Source organism: Choloepus didactylus, chromosome 2 (genome assembly GCF_015220235.1).
Source record: "Choloepus didactylus isolate mChoDid1 chromosome 2, mChoDid1.pri, whole genome shotgun sequence".
Lineage (NCBI taxonomy): Eukaryota > Metazoa > Chordata > Mammalia > Pilosa > Megalonychidae > Choloepus > Choloepus didactylus.
The window spans coordinates 132166468-132183443 of NC_051308.1; the positions used below are offsets into that span (position 1 = coordinate 132166468).

A 16976-nucleotide genomic window follows, 5' to 3' on the forward strand; every position below is an offset into this window, starting at 1 on the left:
GAGCCAGCTTTTAGTGCCACACAACTTAGAGGTCTGTCAGTGATGTGTGGAAAAGTGATGGCTGCAGTACTTTTTAAAATCAATCCTTTCCTGCCATCCCAAACTCCTGTTTGGGGAGAACAAATTCCAAATCGTATTTCCTGAGAGGTGGATACATATCCAACATTTTCGGTCATTAACTATGTAGACCATTGTCTCCCTCAAAATTTAATGAATGAAATTTTTTTTTAAAATTTGAAGTTTCCTTCCTTTTCCGTCCTTTTCTTTTATACCACTGATTATTTTAACACAGGATTTAGGATGGTTAGCTTTCAGTGGAGCTCTTTGTCTTCATGTTTGTTAAGTGAATTTCTCTTAAAAAAAACATTCATTTTGTCTGGCAATGATGCCAGGAAAAGCATAGTTTTATCCAATATATTTAGCAATGAGGTTCTTCTTATTTTTCACAGAACAGGACACAAAATGAAGACAATCAATGCAAACCAGATCTACTGTTAACAATTAAGCACGTCAATACCAGGCAGCAGAGGACAAGCACTACCAGGCTGCAAACACATGGACGAAGCCGATTTTTCAGAAGATACATCTTTTAAGCAACAGGAGGATTTGACTTATAATGGGCATCTCCCCCAGATTAAGATTTCCAGAGATTACAATTCTACCTCAAAAAATGACATTCTCGTCTCAGATCAAATTATTTTAACAGGAGGCAACACTCAAGAAAAGGCTACACATAGTGAAACTTTTAAAAACGTGGATATGACCATGACTGTGGAGAAAACTACTGAAAATGCTGTCAACAAAAAACATGACAAAGAGAACCAATGCACTGGAATTCTTCAGCTCCCAACTAAGAAAGAAGATGCTTCACGGTCAAATATTTCTGTTATTTTACTCAATCATCTTTCCAAAGAGGAATTCTTAAATGGGCAAGGCATTGATTGTGAAACTCTCCCAGAGATTTCTAATGTTGACAGTTTTGATGAAGCTATTACTAAAAATGTGAGTTCACATTATATTCAGAATTCTTGGCCAAAAGAAAAAACCTCAGAACTCACTGACCAACTCAATCCCCAAAGTGATAGAGAAAACAGCAATAAACTCAGTTGTTCTCCAATCATGACAGAAAAAAGTACCTCTGATTTAGAAGAGCCAGTGGTTGCTGGAGATAACCTGCAAGAAAATTTTAATTTCCTAACTAAAGTCAAGGGCCCAAGGGATAAACAAAAAAGAGTCCAAGGACAGGCACCCCAGAAACGGCAGACTGAAAGAGCAAGTTTGGGCAATGGATTCAAATATGGCCAAGGTCAAGTTCATTACCGGCTCCCTGATTTCTCTAAAATTGCTCCCAAAGTGAAAATCCCTAAAAATAACATGATTAATAAACCACTTACAATGGCTAAACAAACCAGATCTTCTAACCTGAGAGGTAAATCAGCTCTTGTGCAAGATATTTTAGCAACCACACCTACGTCAAATTGTACTGAAGAACAGCATCAAAAGCAGAGAAAGGAAACTACTGAAACTTCAGAACAAATCCAGGTAAGTGAAAGCAGTCTCTAGCGGAAACATATTCAGTGTCACTACTCATCTATATCAGTGTGGTTTTTTGGAAGGGGCATGGAGCTGGGTTCTAGTTCTGAGGTTTCAATCAGACCTCTGGGTCACCCTGGGCAAGTGACTTGACCTCTTAGAAAATAGTGGGTGTCCTCACTAACAACAACACATAATAGGATAAAATCCAAATTGGAATTTGGGTCCCCCCATTTGTTTTTGTTACTTTCATTTTACTCTTCTAATCAAGAACTGTCATCCTCAGTTATGGGCTGGTGCCAACCTCTCCTTAGGCCCTGGCCGATCTGAGTCCCCGTGTTGCATGCAACATCCCATTTCTACTTATTGAAGACCTGCTTATTTTCACAGCCTCCTTCAATTCCTACTTGAGCCACAGGATTTTCAGATCCCCCAAGTCACTGTTTTATAGTCTAGGATTTCAGTTGGAGCATTTACCTCAGGCTGCTTGAGAAGTATCTGTTTCTTCCACTAGATTGGACAACTCTGGAGGGTAGCGACCTTGTCTTCATGTTTCCATTGCCTCACTTTCCCCTGAGGCCTGACCTTGTGTCTTATATATATTATGCCCTCAGTTACTGATGACAAATGGAATTAAGATCTTTAATAACATATTTCAAGCTTATTGTATCATTAACCATTTAGTACAAAATTATGTTAATGCTTAATTTATACCATTACCCCCTTTTCCTTTACCCCATTTTCCCATCCTTCTGTTGTCCCCATCTAACTCCCCAACATGCTGAGGCTCAGGATATCATTGATTATTTGAAGCTCAATAGTAAAATAAATACACATTGATGATCAAAGTAAACGTTTTAGTTCTTTGACACTTTGCCAGGACTGTATGATCTTTCTTTTAAGCCCTTAATATGAAAAGTAGCCTAGACTGAAAAACCCTGTCTGCCTGTGTCCATTTCCATCCCTTCATGTTTCCACTCCCTTCTCTTCTACTGAACCCTCTGGAGACTGAGTAGACCTTCCACCCCACCCCACCCCAAGTCAGCAGCTCACCTGGCCATGACTGGGAAGTTTCTCTGTCTTGGAGAGATCTGCACTGCTGTGACATTGGCCTTTCTTACTGTGCTTGCAGAAGAACTTCCCTGTGTGCCCAGTTCTCAGTGCCCCGTGGCTAGTGATGGCAGAATGAATAGCAGCCTCATCCCTCTCTGGCAGTGGGAGTCTGGGGTCTATGTCTGATTTTCTCCAGTCCTATCAGGTTAGAGACCTGGGCCCTATAGGTTTCATAGCCAACATATAATTGGTCTAATTTGACCACTACCATTTAGGTCTCTGGCACTAGCAGGTTTCTGGGCTTTATGTGTTGGGATCAGTGAGGAGGCCCTCAAGGTGTATCGCTCTGAAATTATAAATCCCTGTGGTGAGTAGAAAAGGGTCCCATGTAAACAAACACGTCTTGACACACATGCTGGAACTTAACATACGCTGTTTTATATCATTCCCCAGAGTGCGACTACTGTGTGTTCGGTGCCAGTGAAGCACCAGCAACAGAGCTGTGACAAGACCAGCAATGTATCTGCCCTCAAGGAGCTTTCAGTCTAGGTTCAGGAGAAATGTTTGAGTATTCCACACACTAGTATCAAACGCAATAGTAATGACAGCTAGCATGTGTTGAATGCTTACCATGTGCCAGCTGTTGTGGCAAATATTAAACAATAATCCTCATTACAACCCTGGAGGTAGGTTCTATTACTAACACCATTTTATCATTGAGGAATATGAGGCTTTAGTGATTCAGCAATTGTCTGGGGTCACCCCAGCAGGCAAGTTTCAGGAATGCAATGTTGGCATCAGGACCCTGGCTCTCGACCACAGCAGTGGATGTCCCTCACGATGCCCAGAACCTGGTCATTCTGTATAGTGGCTTTGTTGATCTGTATCAACGTTAATGTTTTTTATCCTTTCATTGTGCAGATGGAGCCTACAATACATATCCACCAAGAACTTAGAGGTACTATAATTTTTAAACTTCTTTGAGTTAGATATATATTTTGAGGATTTTTTTTAAAAACAGTACCTAACAAATTTCTTTTCAGTACCTAATAAATCTGTGATAGGTTGATGTGAATGGTAGCCAAAACTTACTCTTTCTTATATAGGAATAGAATCCGAGACACGTCTCCTTGAATTGTCATCAACCTCTCAGGAAGACCATTCCTCAAGTTCTTCATACATATTTCAAAAAATAGCGCAAGGGCAACAGATGTGTCAGAAGTTAAAAGAACAGACTGATCAACTGAAGACTAAAGTAATACTTTTAAAGCTCATTGTAAACAATAGAAGTAACAAAATGCAAACATAAGACACAATGCCATTAACGAAATATTGTTTTTTTTCACTGCAGGTTCAAGAATTTTCCAAAAGAATAGCACAGGACTCTCTCCATTTCCAAGACAGGAGTCTGGTAACAAATTTTATCCAGTTTATATTTACTTTTATTAAGGAATTTGACATGGATAAAAAATGTCATTATAGTGTCATGTTTTCTCTATGTTGGTGGGAGTGGAAATGTTTTGCTGAAGATTAAACTATCTTCGTGTTATGGGGGCTAAAGAAGCTTAGAATATTATCTCCATATGTATTTAGCCCTCTTTCCTTCCCAGAAACCTATTACTTATGGCTGTTATTCCTCACCAGTCACCTCATAATAAATCTAGGAACATAGGAGGTTCAAGAGAAGAAAATGTAAGCCATTATAAGGGTGAGACGGTCCATAATTGATGGGTCATAGTGGAAAGGTTATAAACATTGCTGGTATTTGGCAATCCAATATATAAAACTATGAAACCTCCTAAAATAGATTGATTAGAGATTGATTAGAAATCCATAATCCATGGCTAGCAGTGAGATGGAGAGGGCAACAAATCTAAGGGTTTAAGGAAGTGGTAACAGTTTGAAAGTAATGAAAAAGAGAAGGGAGGAGGCTTGGATGAGTTCCAGATTGCTGGCTTGGGCAACCAAGGTCAGCAATAAAAGTGGAGGAGCCAGTTCAGAATGGGTGTGGGAGGCAAGCAAGAGTCAAGATGTCGAATTCAGTTTGGGACCTTCTGAGTTTGAGTTTGACTTCCAAGGGGAGTGGTCTGGGGGGGCGGGGCAGTTGGAGTGGTGGATCAGGACCTCAGAGCATTTATTTGGGCCAGAAATGTAGATTTGAGAATAGGTGTGGGTTGAAACTATGGGGTGGATGAGATGGCCCAGGTAAAATATGCAAGGGGTGAGGGCCACGGATAAAATGATGGGAAACAGCAACCAGGTGGCAGGTGAAAGAAGAGGAATCCACAAAGGAGACCAAGAAGGAGTGACCAGAAAGGTCAGAGGCAGACCTGGAGAGAGCAGAACTGTGAAAGCCAAGGGAAAAGAGTGGTTTAAGCATGGCGGAGTGGTCCACACTGTCAAATGTACAAGTTAGTAAGGAAAGCAAGACGAGCATTGGATTTGGCAACCAAGAGGTCATGAGAGACCTTGGCAAGCCCAGAGTCAACAAAGTGGTGGATCTGTAGAAGTCAGATTGCAGGGATTAGGGAGTGAATGACAGATAAAGTAGATCTCCAAAAATGCAAGCTTTCAGGATCTGGGAAAATATAGTATTAGAGAAGGACCAGCCAAAGCAGAGAGAATTGGGTCAAGGCATGATTGAACTGACTCAGAGGCCATGATTCTCTTGGAACTGAGGACAGTAAAAGTGGCTCCTGACGGTGTCAGCCTGTGGTCTGAGAGTTCCAGGCCCGTTTGGTTCAGGGTTGGAAGAAAGCCAGACAGAGGCAAAACTAAACTTCTCAGCTTGAGCAGCATAACGTAGTAGAAAGCATTTGGATTTTGGAGCTTACATCCCGGTTCTACTTCTCAGCTCATACAATCTTAGATATATTGTGGCATGTCTCCCCATCTCAGAGTTGTTACAAGAGTTAAATGAGGTACCTTTAAGCCTAGCAAACTGTGCCCTTTCTTTTCTTCTGAGTTACAGTACAATTTAAAATTCCAGGATACTAAATTATAAGTCAGAACTAACTTTCTTCTGCTTTCTCTTTCTCCTCTTTCCTTTGAACACCTAATTCACTCTCCCGGCTTCAACTGCCATTTTCATGCATGAATTCCTAAATTACTAGTCCTAGCTCCTCAACTATAGTCCAAATGTTCGTGCGTATCTTCACCTGAATATCTCAATTTCACTACATTGTCCAACATTGATACCTTCACTCAAACTGGTTAGCCTTTCCAATTTCCTCATTTTAGTAAGTGGTGTCACATTCTTGCCACCTCCTAAGATGGAAATCTGAGTGTTGTCCTTTGATACTTTCAGTATCAGTTAGGTCCTGGCAGGAACCAGAGGGCTCACTCAAATGAGATAATCAAGGCAAATTTCATGTATGTCTTAGTTGTACCAGGGCTGCTATGACAAATACCACAGAACTGGTTGGCTTAAACAATGGGATTTGTTGTCTCACAATTTTGTAGACTGGAAGTCCAAAATCAAAGTGTTGGTAGGATCAGGCTTTCTCTGGAAGCTGGCAATGTATAACTCAATATCTGCCTCTGTCACATGGTATTGTATCTTCCCTCTTCTCCCCTGGCCTCCACTGACTGGGTGCATCTCAATTTCCTCTGGTTCTAAGGACTCTCAGTCATATGCATTAAGGTCCACCCTGATTCAGTGTGGCCTCATCTAAATAGGATCTTCAAAGATCATATTCACAAGGGAGTCCACACCCAAAGAACCAGGAGTTAGGACTTGAACATGTCTTTGTGGAGAACTTGATTCAGTCTACCACCAAAGGCATTATTTACATCAGTGTGGATTTAGGAAAACCAATAAGAGATGGAGAAGCATCTCGTGGAAGTAACAATGGGGAGCTGCTTCATCCTTAGAGCTGAAGATATAGGGGAAGAGCAAGTACTAGAACTGGAAGAGAGTAACTGTAAGCTGTAGGAGTAGCTGACAAGCACCCTGGCCTTTGCTAGAGGGAAATGGCTAATCCATGAAGACCTGGGGAGAGGGGAGACAGGGGAATAAATTCCCCTACATCATCCTTGTCCAATCCCTTTATCTTTGGCTATGGTCTTCCATTGGCTGAAACCCATTGAAGTCAGAGGGCAAGGAAGCCTGTTAATACAGCCCATTAGATCAGCCTCCTGGGACACAGAGGAAGGTGAAGGACAGAGAAGGTGGTGGGAGAATTGGAAAAAGATCTGCCCCCTCCTTGCCGTTTTTTATACCCTATAGCCAAACACATTTTTATTCATTTTAAATAATAATAATAATAATAATAATAATAATAATAGTTGCCATCTACTGAGTATTTACTATGCTGCTCTGGGCACTATGCCAAATGCTTTTACATACATGCTTTCATTTCATTTTCACTATAATCTGAGGTGAGGGTTGTTATTATCTCAGTTTTACAGATGAGAAAACTGAAGCTTACAGAGTTCAAATTGCCCAAGACGATACATTAGTAAGTGACAGAGTCTGAACTCAAACCCAGGTGTGTCTGACTCTGTAGCCCAATGATGCTATATTCTCACCCTTGGCAAATATCTCTCCAATTCATCCCTTCTTCTCCATTTCCCTGGATACTGCCTGATCCAGGCCCTCTTCATCATCCTTCAAGCCTGACTTAAATCTCACTTCTTCCACAAGGGATTCCAATTCACAGTCTCTTTTCCCTACTGGAAAAAATGTCCCTGAGAACCAGGCACTGGGCTTGGCACAATTTTTGAATCTCTCATACTTCTGGGCCAGGACCATCCATTGGCAGTGCTCAGGGAACGTTTGCCAGTTGTGGATGTGAGGCTGAAGCCTCTGTACATCTTCAAGACTAGGCCTTGACCTGTATGGTTTCAACACTCGCCTGCATGGTGATGTGTGGAAGACCCCTTCACAACTTTTGGCTAAATCTTCCTGCTGTTTCTTCCCCATCTCACCCTCCAAGGGCTCACTGACTTGAACCCTGGCCCTCTAACTGCAATTCCATTTTTAAGTTCTATGAGGCTTCAGACATATCCCCTAGAGCTCCAATTTCCTCCTCATAAAGCTGGGATAATAAATTATACTTTGCAACATTCACAATATTGATACATGATGAAGTAGAATAAGGAATGGGAATATGCTTGTAAGCTGAAAATCATTCTGCAAATATACAGCATTATTAATGTCCTACTAAGGAACTTCAGAGGCCGCAAGTGGGCTCTGGGAGAGAAACCAGAAGTGACTGTACTTTTGAGCTTATGTAGCATAAAGATGTTGTGAAGGTTGAGCTGGATTTTGGTTGTATATATTGTAGATGCCAGACTGTGCCACAAAACAATTGGTGCTGCCAGGAGAAGGATGGTGGCTTCGTTTTGGCACTACTGCAGGGTACACCCTCATTGTGTTTTGGGGAAAGCAATGCACACAAAGGATTATGTGTGAATGATTCCAGTGACTTTACTGCTGCAGGTCCTGGAGAAACTGCAGGGAAATCTTGAACTGCTGGAGCAGGAGTTTCTGGCCACCAAGGAGAAGCATCTGACCTTGCAGCAGCAAGACCACAAGCATAAATCACCAGCTGTCAGTGACTTTGATCCAGAAAGGTCAAGTTTAAACCAACTGCATGAGGTGGAGGGTTTATGCTGACCTCGTTTAGGTGGGATTCTGATGTGGCTGCTGGCTTAGTGCCACTGGCCTAGGATCAGCAAAAACTGGGCCACCAATGAACAAAGTTCCTCCTCATGCAACAAATACCTGTGGAATACATGCTATGTGTAAGGTCCCGTGCTGGGCACTGAGTCAGATGGAGCCCCCAAATGAACCAGGGTCTCCCAGAGGCGAGCTCTTGTGCCACCATTTTGCATTTTGCTGGTTGTCACTATACTTGGTTGTGAGACCAAGAGCAGCACAGGAAAACCAGAGAGAGGCTCATGTGCTCACCCTGGAGAGCCCTCTGCCCTGCAAGCCCCTCCTGTCCTCTCCTCCTCCTTCCTTTCCTCTCCCTTTCTCCCCATCCCTGCCTGGTTCTTTTGTTTTCCCTGTTTTTCCCGTCTCGTTCCCATTTACTGAAAATTTCAAGGGGGTAATGAGCAGGAAAGGATCACTGTTAGGTTGGTTAGTGTTGGGGTGAGAGATCTACAAATCCTGATAAGGGGAAAATGTTCAAGTTTAAAGTCAAATGATTTCTGGGTTAATTCACCTTAGAAACTTGGCTGCACACTCATATTGACGTTTGCAGCTGGCCATTTTTACAGCACCACACTCTTCTCTCTCCAGTCCAAACAATTTTAAGATGTATTCCAGGACTCGAGCTAGGATTGTTTCCATATAATTTCCTGGGATGCATTAAAAGATTCCATTTAGTAGTCTTAATACTTGTAAGTTCAGCTCTTTCTATTCATAGCATTTTAACACGGAATCTATTCTTGCTGCCAAAATATCTCAATGGTTTATGTTCTGGCACTAGGATCCTAAGGTATTTTTTCCTGAGGTACAATTTTACTCTTTCAAAATGAATGGAACCTCTGTCTACTGTTATATCCAAACTGAGTAATTAGACAGCAAGGATGGGATTTTAATATTGGTTTTCCCCAAAGGTTTATTTTTCCCTCTGGGGGTCAGGGTGGGGGAAGTCTCCACATGATTTCACTATTTGTTTAAAAATTTTAAAAATAATGTTATTTATTTTCCAAGGAATCCCACTTGTTTTGGCAGTCGTTTTAAAGACAGGCCTTTCTGCACAGTAAAACCAACGTGATGCAATGTATTATTTATATCCTAGTTACAACCACACTGAGCCCAGCACCAGTATAAATCAGAAGAGTTTCAACCACAATTACATCCCATAGGCAGGAGAGCTTTCAACGTCAGGGAAAAGGAAGGGGCTCAACTGATCCCCAAACTCAGTTGTATCTACCCCAGGACCAGCAAAGCCTGGGCAGCTTTAGATTGGTCCTCTGTTCTCAGTTGGGCACCACATGGCAATAGGAGCACGACCCCATACCACCCTTGGGGTCTTGGTATATGGAGAACCTTCTACATGTTGAATCCAAAGGCCATTGTAGATAAGCTTCTGTTAGTTCAAGAATCCTGCAAATTCCTTGATTAATCATTTGTTTACTCTAAATCAGCTGTTCTGCTCTAATTAAAAACCTCATCTTTAAAAGGTAATGTTGCAAAAATATTTTTTTGGATTGCATGCATCTTGTTTTTTCAGAATCTGATAGTCATTTGATTCTTTCACGTACTAGCACCAGAAGCCAAGTAGTCAAGAAGTGGGGTTCTACCTCTGTCAATCTCCACTCCCTGATATTCTCTGAACATCTAATCTATTTTCTTGTTTTATAGAAAAGACCATGAATTCCCCCTAAAATGTCTTTTCTCCTTCTCCAAATCTTCATGTTTCACCTCTTCCTTCCTTCACTCACTTTCCAACCCCTCTAGTCACGGCCCTGGAGCCCATCCCTTCCTCCTACTTTGGAGCCTTTGTTCCAGCATTTTATTTGTTTCTCTTAAAATTTCAGTCTCTCCTTTCTCCTGTTACTTTCTTCTGCCAGCTAGATTATAAACATGCTTTCCTATATTTTATTTGATTTTTTATCACTTTGTTTTTTTTCTGATTAGATCATTGCCCTGCCACCTATTTAATAGGGCAGCCTTTCCCCACTGGTGGAAAAAGCCACTTTATCATATATAAAACCTCACGTTTGTGTGGACCTGGTTCTATTCTGTCCCATTGATCTATGTTTCTATTCTACATGACCAAACCATTTTTAATGACTACACTTGAGTATAAATTTTGAAATTTCTTTTTTTTGTTTTAACTTTCTTTGGTAATTTTGCACACTCTTCTTACAAATAATCTTTTATCAACTCACCAAGTTTCCTTAATAAAATCCCCTTAAAATTTTGTTTAGGATTGTACAATATTAAATTTACAAATTAACTTGGGAAGAGTTAAAAATCTTTCCAATGAGTATTCCCATCCAGGAACCTGTTTTCTTCCATGTAGATTTTACACATTTTTGTTAAGTTTCTTCCTAGCTATTTTAAAAGTTTTTTTCTGAGTATTGTTAATAGATTTTTCCTAATTGCTATGTAAGATATACAAAAAATTATATATTTAGCTTGTACTGGCCTACCTTATGCAATTCTCATTTTAGTGTTGTGTTGGTTTTCAGCTGATTGTCTTGATTTTTAAGTATGACAATAATAGCATCTGAAAATAAGTTTTTCCTTTGTTCCCCCAAATACTTAGACTTTACTTCTTTACTTCCCTCCAACTCTTGTGTATCTTGTTTATTTTTCTTGCTTTATTTCATTTGCTAGGTTTTTCAGGACAATATTGAATAATACTAGTGAAAGCAAGCATTCTTCACGTGTTCCTAATGTTAACTGGAATCCTTCCAAATGTGATGATTACTGTAGGTTCAATTAGACACGCCTTAACAAGAAAGTTTCCTTCTATTCTTAACTTACTAGGATTTGTTTTTGTTTTCTTAATTTAGGAAGATGTTTGATGTAATCAAATAGGTTTTAGAAATCTATTTAGAAGGTCATGCAATTTTTCTCTTTTAATCTATTAATGTAGTAAATTATATTAATAAATATCCAAATGATGAAACATGGAATGAGTTGGGAAATTTACCATTTTCCTTTTATGTTCCAGAAGAGTTTAAAAACATAGGAATTATCTGTTCCTTAAACTCTTGGTAGAACTCACCCATAAGTACCACTTGTACTCGATGCCTTTTGGGGAGTAGATTTTTGACAACTTTTTCCATTTTTCTCTGGTTATTGGTCTTTTCATATTTCCTACCTCTTTCTGAGTAAATTTTAATAATTTATATTTTCCTAGAAACTGGTCCATTTCATCTAGATTTTCAACTGTCAATATGGAGCTGTCCAATTCCTTTTATTAAAAATTTTTCCATTGTTATTTTTCCTTTCTCATTCCTAGCATTTATGTTTCTCCAAGTGTCCAGCAGTTTATTTTACTGATATTTTCAAAGAGAACATGTTTTATTTTGTTGATCAAATTCCTTTAAATTTCATTTATTTCAGTTTACTTTTATGAATCCTTTCCTTTTCTTAGATTTATTTTGTACATATCTGTTTTTCTGCCCTCCAGATTTGAAGATTTAGCTTATTGATTTTTGAACTTTTCCCCAATGATGTATTTTTAAGACTACAAATTTCCCTTACAGTGCTGTTTTAACTGTATCACATTGTTTTTCATATTATATCATTATCATCCACTTATAAATTATCCCTAATTCCATTTTCATTTCCTCTTTAATCCAAAAGTTAATTAGATGAATGTTTTTAAAATTTCCAATTATGTAGATTGTTTTATGATATTTTTGTTATTAATTTCCAGCGATCAGAGACTGTGAGCTGTATAATTTTTAAAGTTTTAGAATTTGTTGGGCTTTTTCATTGTGGGTTAATATGAAGAAATTTGTGTAAAAGTAATGAATCTGAAGAACATGAATTCTCTTTGTTGGGTAAAACGATATATTTTTGTATATTTATATATATATTACACATGTACATATAGTCATACAGATTAGATAATTTGTTACAATTATTCAAATATTTTATATCCTTCCTCTTTTTAAATTAGCATGAACAATTTTTCCCATAGAATCACAGATATTAGACCTATAAGGGATCTGGATCAATTTAGATAAGCAGGCTATTGTTATTCCCCAGGTTATAGCTGAGACACCAGAGGACCAACTAAGCGAGTTACCCAAGGACACCTACACAAAGAGCAAGGAAAGGAGAACAGAGCCCAGGCCTTCACAGTAAAGCTATGAACAGGATGCCAGCCAGGACGGGTGACCCACTGGCCTTCCCGTTTGAAGGCAGACCACACTGATAATATAGATCAATGCAATGGTCAAGAACTGTTGTTACTAATTAGAAAGTTTACTAGCCCAGAAGGGTTTATTTGATAATGCCTCTGTTTATGTTTACTTAGAAAAGTGGAAGGCGAAATTTTCAAGTTGGAGATGCTACTTGAAGATGTTAAAGAGAAAATTGATGAAAGCAAGTATCCTACAGTTCTCTCTCCTGTGGGCTCGCCAATCAACCTGGATGTCTTGGCATCCATATCCTCTCCACCCTCAAATGAGGTAACTCAGCAACCTATAGCTTAATTTGGTGCCAGGAAATACGTTTTTTATGTGTTTGTAGGATCCTAATTCATGGAATCACTGAATCCTATTTTAATACTTCATGAAAACTTGACTTTCCAAAGTCCAATGAATCATATTGCTTAAAATGGAAACATTTTTTTTTTTAATTAGAAGCTATTTCAAGTGTTGATTTTTGAAAAGGCTCAGTTTAGGATAGAATGATGCAGTTTAAACTGATGAACTGCTGAAGAGCTATTTCTTCTAGATGAATAGTAAAATTTTTACGGGTCATATCTGGAAGAAATAATTTTCCTTCTTAATAGTTTTGTACTCTCTCTTCTAAATAAAGAATAACACATTCAGCAAGAGAATTCTTCCCCTTGAATCCACTTCTGAGTTTTCCTTCTCTCAAGTTAAATTCTTTTGGATTGTCTACATACGCAAGGTTGAGAATTCAAATCAATCACCACTGCTTGCACACGTTTTGTGTTTTTAGCCTCAGTTACCAGAACACTTCAGATAAAATTGAAATTCTGGGAAATGGAAACAGCTGAATAATTGCCTTAAATTGACTCTTTCATTTCATACAGTATTTGAAGACAGCCTATGGCTAATACCCAAGACTTGAATGAGATTTTAGTTACAGATAAAGAAGATTATAAAAATGTTTGCCTTTCCAAAGAACTGTTTGCCTCCTCAAAATACTTATGTGCCTGGCAAAATCCCATTCATTCAAGGGCCATCTTCAGAGTTATGTCATTTATGCAGCCTCAATACTCAGCTCTTACCTCTGGCAGAATTCTTTGCTCCATCTTCTGTGTTTCCACAGCCCTGCGTCTGTCTCATTTACCTCTGCTCCTTACTCATCTTTGTATCTGATTATCTGACTGAATGCTTGGTAGAGAAGTCAAAGCTTGATATGGTGTACCCTGAGCCATTGTGGATTTAAATCAATTCCAGTGCTTTGCAAGCAGCCTCCAAGGTTCACAGCTGCTTACATTTCTGTGATGGAGATACACAATTAACAAATAAAAAAACCATATAATTACAGAAAGTTAAAAGTGCTATGCAGGAAGTAACAATACATGTTGAATTGGACTCTGAAGCCTGACTTCTTGGGTTCAAATACTGGCTGTGTCACTTACTAGCTTTGTGACCTTGGGCAAGTTATGTAACCTCTCTGTGCCTCAGTTTCCTCATCTTTAAATTGGGAATGATAATACCTGTCTCGCAGGGTTGTTATGAAGTTTAAATGAGTTAATATATATAAAGTACTTAAAACAGAACCTGGCTCACGGTAGGAACACTACCTGGGAATTAGCTATTGTGACTATAAATAGTAGGATATGACTGAAAGTAACTAACTGGGAGACTAGAGGTACTAGGGAGATGGTCAGGGGAGTCTTTTCAGAGAGGATGAGATCTGAACTGCGTCCTGGAGGAGGAGGCAGCTAGGAGAGGAGTCAGGAGAATGGAATCAGGCAGGAGTTAGGGGTGGTCTGGGGTGTTGAACCAACGTTGAGTCACCTCCCGTGGGGCTGCAACCCTACAGGCAAGAGCCTCTGTGTGGTTTCCCGCAGATCCTCAAGGAGCACCCTGGCAGCCCTTCTGGGTCCCCGGGCACGTGTGGGAGTGAGGAGATAGGGGTGTCCTCTGCAGGAACAAAGGAGAACCCCTCCTTCCAGGAGCTCCAGGAGCTGGACCAGCAGACGTGAGTCCCCGCCCCCAATCCCCGCAGCCCCTGCCGGGAGGAAGGGAGCTCACGCAGCCCGTCACGAAATATCCAAGAAGTGGAGTTGGACTGCGAGTTACACATCTGGGGGTGGAGGGGTGGGGACCTGGCTCCTCCACCTTCGCCCCTGCAGCCAGAGGGCCTGGCCTGACCTCTGCAACGCTGTGAGCAGAGATCCCAGAGGCCGCAGGGCTGCGGGTGGGTCAAGACCAAAAGAGTCGTTAAACTGCGTCAAATTTCCTACCAAAGTGGGGCCAAACAATCGCCAAAAGTGGGGCTCCCAGTTAGCTCAGAACCGATTCTAAAATTCAGATTGCTTTGTTTTTATTTTTTGCCAGTTATCTAAACTTACCGAGCGTGGATACACAGGACCAGCCGGATCCGATGTCCAGGAGGCTGTCTTCTGACTCCAGGGTAATGCCCAGCAGCCAGTCCCGTCTCCTCTCTTTTCCATAGCTAGTGTTGCTGAATGTGACCTTGAAATTGGTGATAGCTGCTCGCATACTAACAATTTCCACTTTTTCAGCACTCAGGAGAAAACTTGGCTGGGCCACTGTTCAGGTCAGGGCTTCCATGACTTGAAGGTGCCGCAAATCACCTGTGGATCTTGTTAAGTAGCCGGCTCTGATTCAGTAGGTCTGGGATGAGCCTGTAATTCTGTCTTTCTAAGAAGCTCCCAGGTGATGCCAGTGCCGAGCTGCTGGTCCCGGGACCACACTTTGAGTAGCAAGGGTCTAGAGATTATTTCTTAATGAGGAAACAGGAACTACTGGGATTAAAACCCCCTGGGTCTTAAATAATAACTATCACAATAAGCACGTTCTGTTGATTCAGAACTTTGTACAGAGACTTTTTGCAGAAGAGGAGCTAGAAGCTTAGAAAGGTGAGGAGATTAGCCAGGGTAAATGGCAAGAGATCAGATCCCAGGTCTCCCCTCTCCAGGGGAGGTGCCCTCACTACATTCTGCCTTAAATGCCAAATGCTGGGGAGACCCTGTAGGCATGCAAGTGACAGAGTAAAACAAACAAAAAAAAAAAGAAGGAAAAAAATTTATCTTTTAATTATAAAAGCAATATATGTCTAATGTAAAATAAAGTTACAAAATGGTATCAAGATGAAAATTTCACTGAGAAAAGTTTCTAAAATTTTAGTATATATTTTCCAGTCATTTTTAATTCTCTGCATACACTACATACATTTTTGCAAAAATGGTATCATACTATAGTATTGCTTTATGATCTGCTCTTTTCACTTAATATATTTTGGGCATCTCCATATCACTTAGAATAAACCTATGGCTTCATTTTTTAAAAATAGCTTCATTTTCAACAACTAAGTTGCATTTCATTATATGGATGTATCCCGATTCATTTAACCAATCCCTTCTCGATGGACATTTGGGTTTTTCCAGTTCCTTGATATTGTAAATACTCCTTCAAGCAAGATAATTTTACATGCGAACTTTTGACCATAGTTGATTATTTCCTTCAGATGAAAACCTAGGAGTGCAATTAATGGTTCAAAAGGTACACATGTAGAAAATTCTGATCAACCTGCCTTCAGAAAAGTGTGCCTGTCTACGGCCCTCAGCAGTGCCCAGGAATGTCTGTGTCTCCAACCCAAGCCCACCCTGGGTATTTTTTTCTTTTTCTTTTCAACCTTTGCTAAAGTGATGAATGAAAACTGGTACCTCATTGTTTTAATCTGTGTTTCTTTGACTATTTTGTGAATTGCAACCTATTTTCCTCTGGCTTGTCACCATTTTCACCTCCTGTTTAACACCAACATTTTAACTAATTTTTGTAAAAAACAGTCACTGTTTTAAAGAAACAGACAACTGGGAAAATAAGAGCAAGTAATGTTCAGGGTTGAGATCTTTATTTTACAAAATGCTCCAACAAATGCACAAAAGAGCTGTGGCATCGTGGTTAAGAGCACAGCACGTGAGCCACACAGGCTCACTGTGCCACATTGGCCAGTTTAAATTCTCTGATCCTTGGGTTATTTTAAAATCCAGACAACCTTCCAGGGAGGTGGGAAGAAATAAAGGAGACGAATATGAGAAGTATCTGGCACATAATGAGCAATCAACAAATGGTTGTTTTTATTAAAAAGAAAAGACTTGAAACCCTCCAAAAAATAAATGGTCCAAGGATATGAACTGAAAAGCCACAAATAGGAAATATAACCAATAAATAAACACATGGTGAAACCTCCTTTAATGGCAGAGGAAATGCTAATTACACCAGGTGTCATCCACCCTTTTAAAATTAACAAAAACATTTTCAGGTGATAATTAATTTATACTGCTGAGGAAGCTGTGGTTGAACTGAGCCGCCCTGAATTGTTGGCGGCTGTGTAATCATTTGTGGAAAGCAATTTGGCAAAGCATATTATCATACAAACATGTTTGCAACCTTTGACCCAGTCATTTCCTAAGGAAGTAATTCAAAATATGGGAGAAGCCCTCTGTGCAATGATGCTTATGCCACATTGTTTATAATGGTGGGAAAAGTACATTTACTTTCTGCTTAAATAGAGG

At 40.0% G+C, this 16976-nt stretch overlaps 1 protein-coding gene across 1 annotated transcript in view; it reads left to right on the top strand.

The window, feature by feature from the left end:
• The first annotated feature begins 555 nt into the window (after positions 1-555).
• AKNAD1 (AKNA domain containing 1) overlaps positions 556-16976 on the top strand; it is a 53889-nt gene continuing 37468 nt past the window's right edge. The window contains exons 1-8 of the mRNA XM_037808485.1: positions 556-1542; positions 3508-3544; positions 3693-3841; positions 3938-3997; positions 8030-8163; positions 12546-12699; positions 14283-14413; positions 14773-14848. Coding sequence (XP_037664413.1) covers positions 556-1542; positions 3508-3544; positions 3693-3841; positions 3938-3997; positions 8030-8163; positions 12546-12699; positions 14283-14413; positions 14773-14848 — 1728 coding nt within the window. The remainder of the gene's footprint in view (positions 1543-3507; positions 3545-3692; positions 3842-3937; positions 3998-8029; positions 8164-12545; positions 12700-14282; positions 14414-14772; positions 14849-16976) is intronic.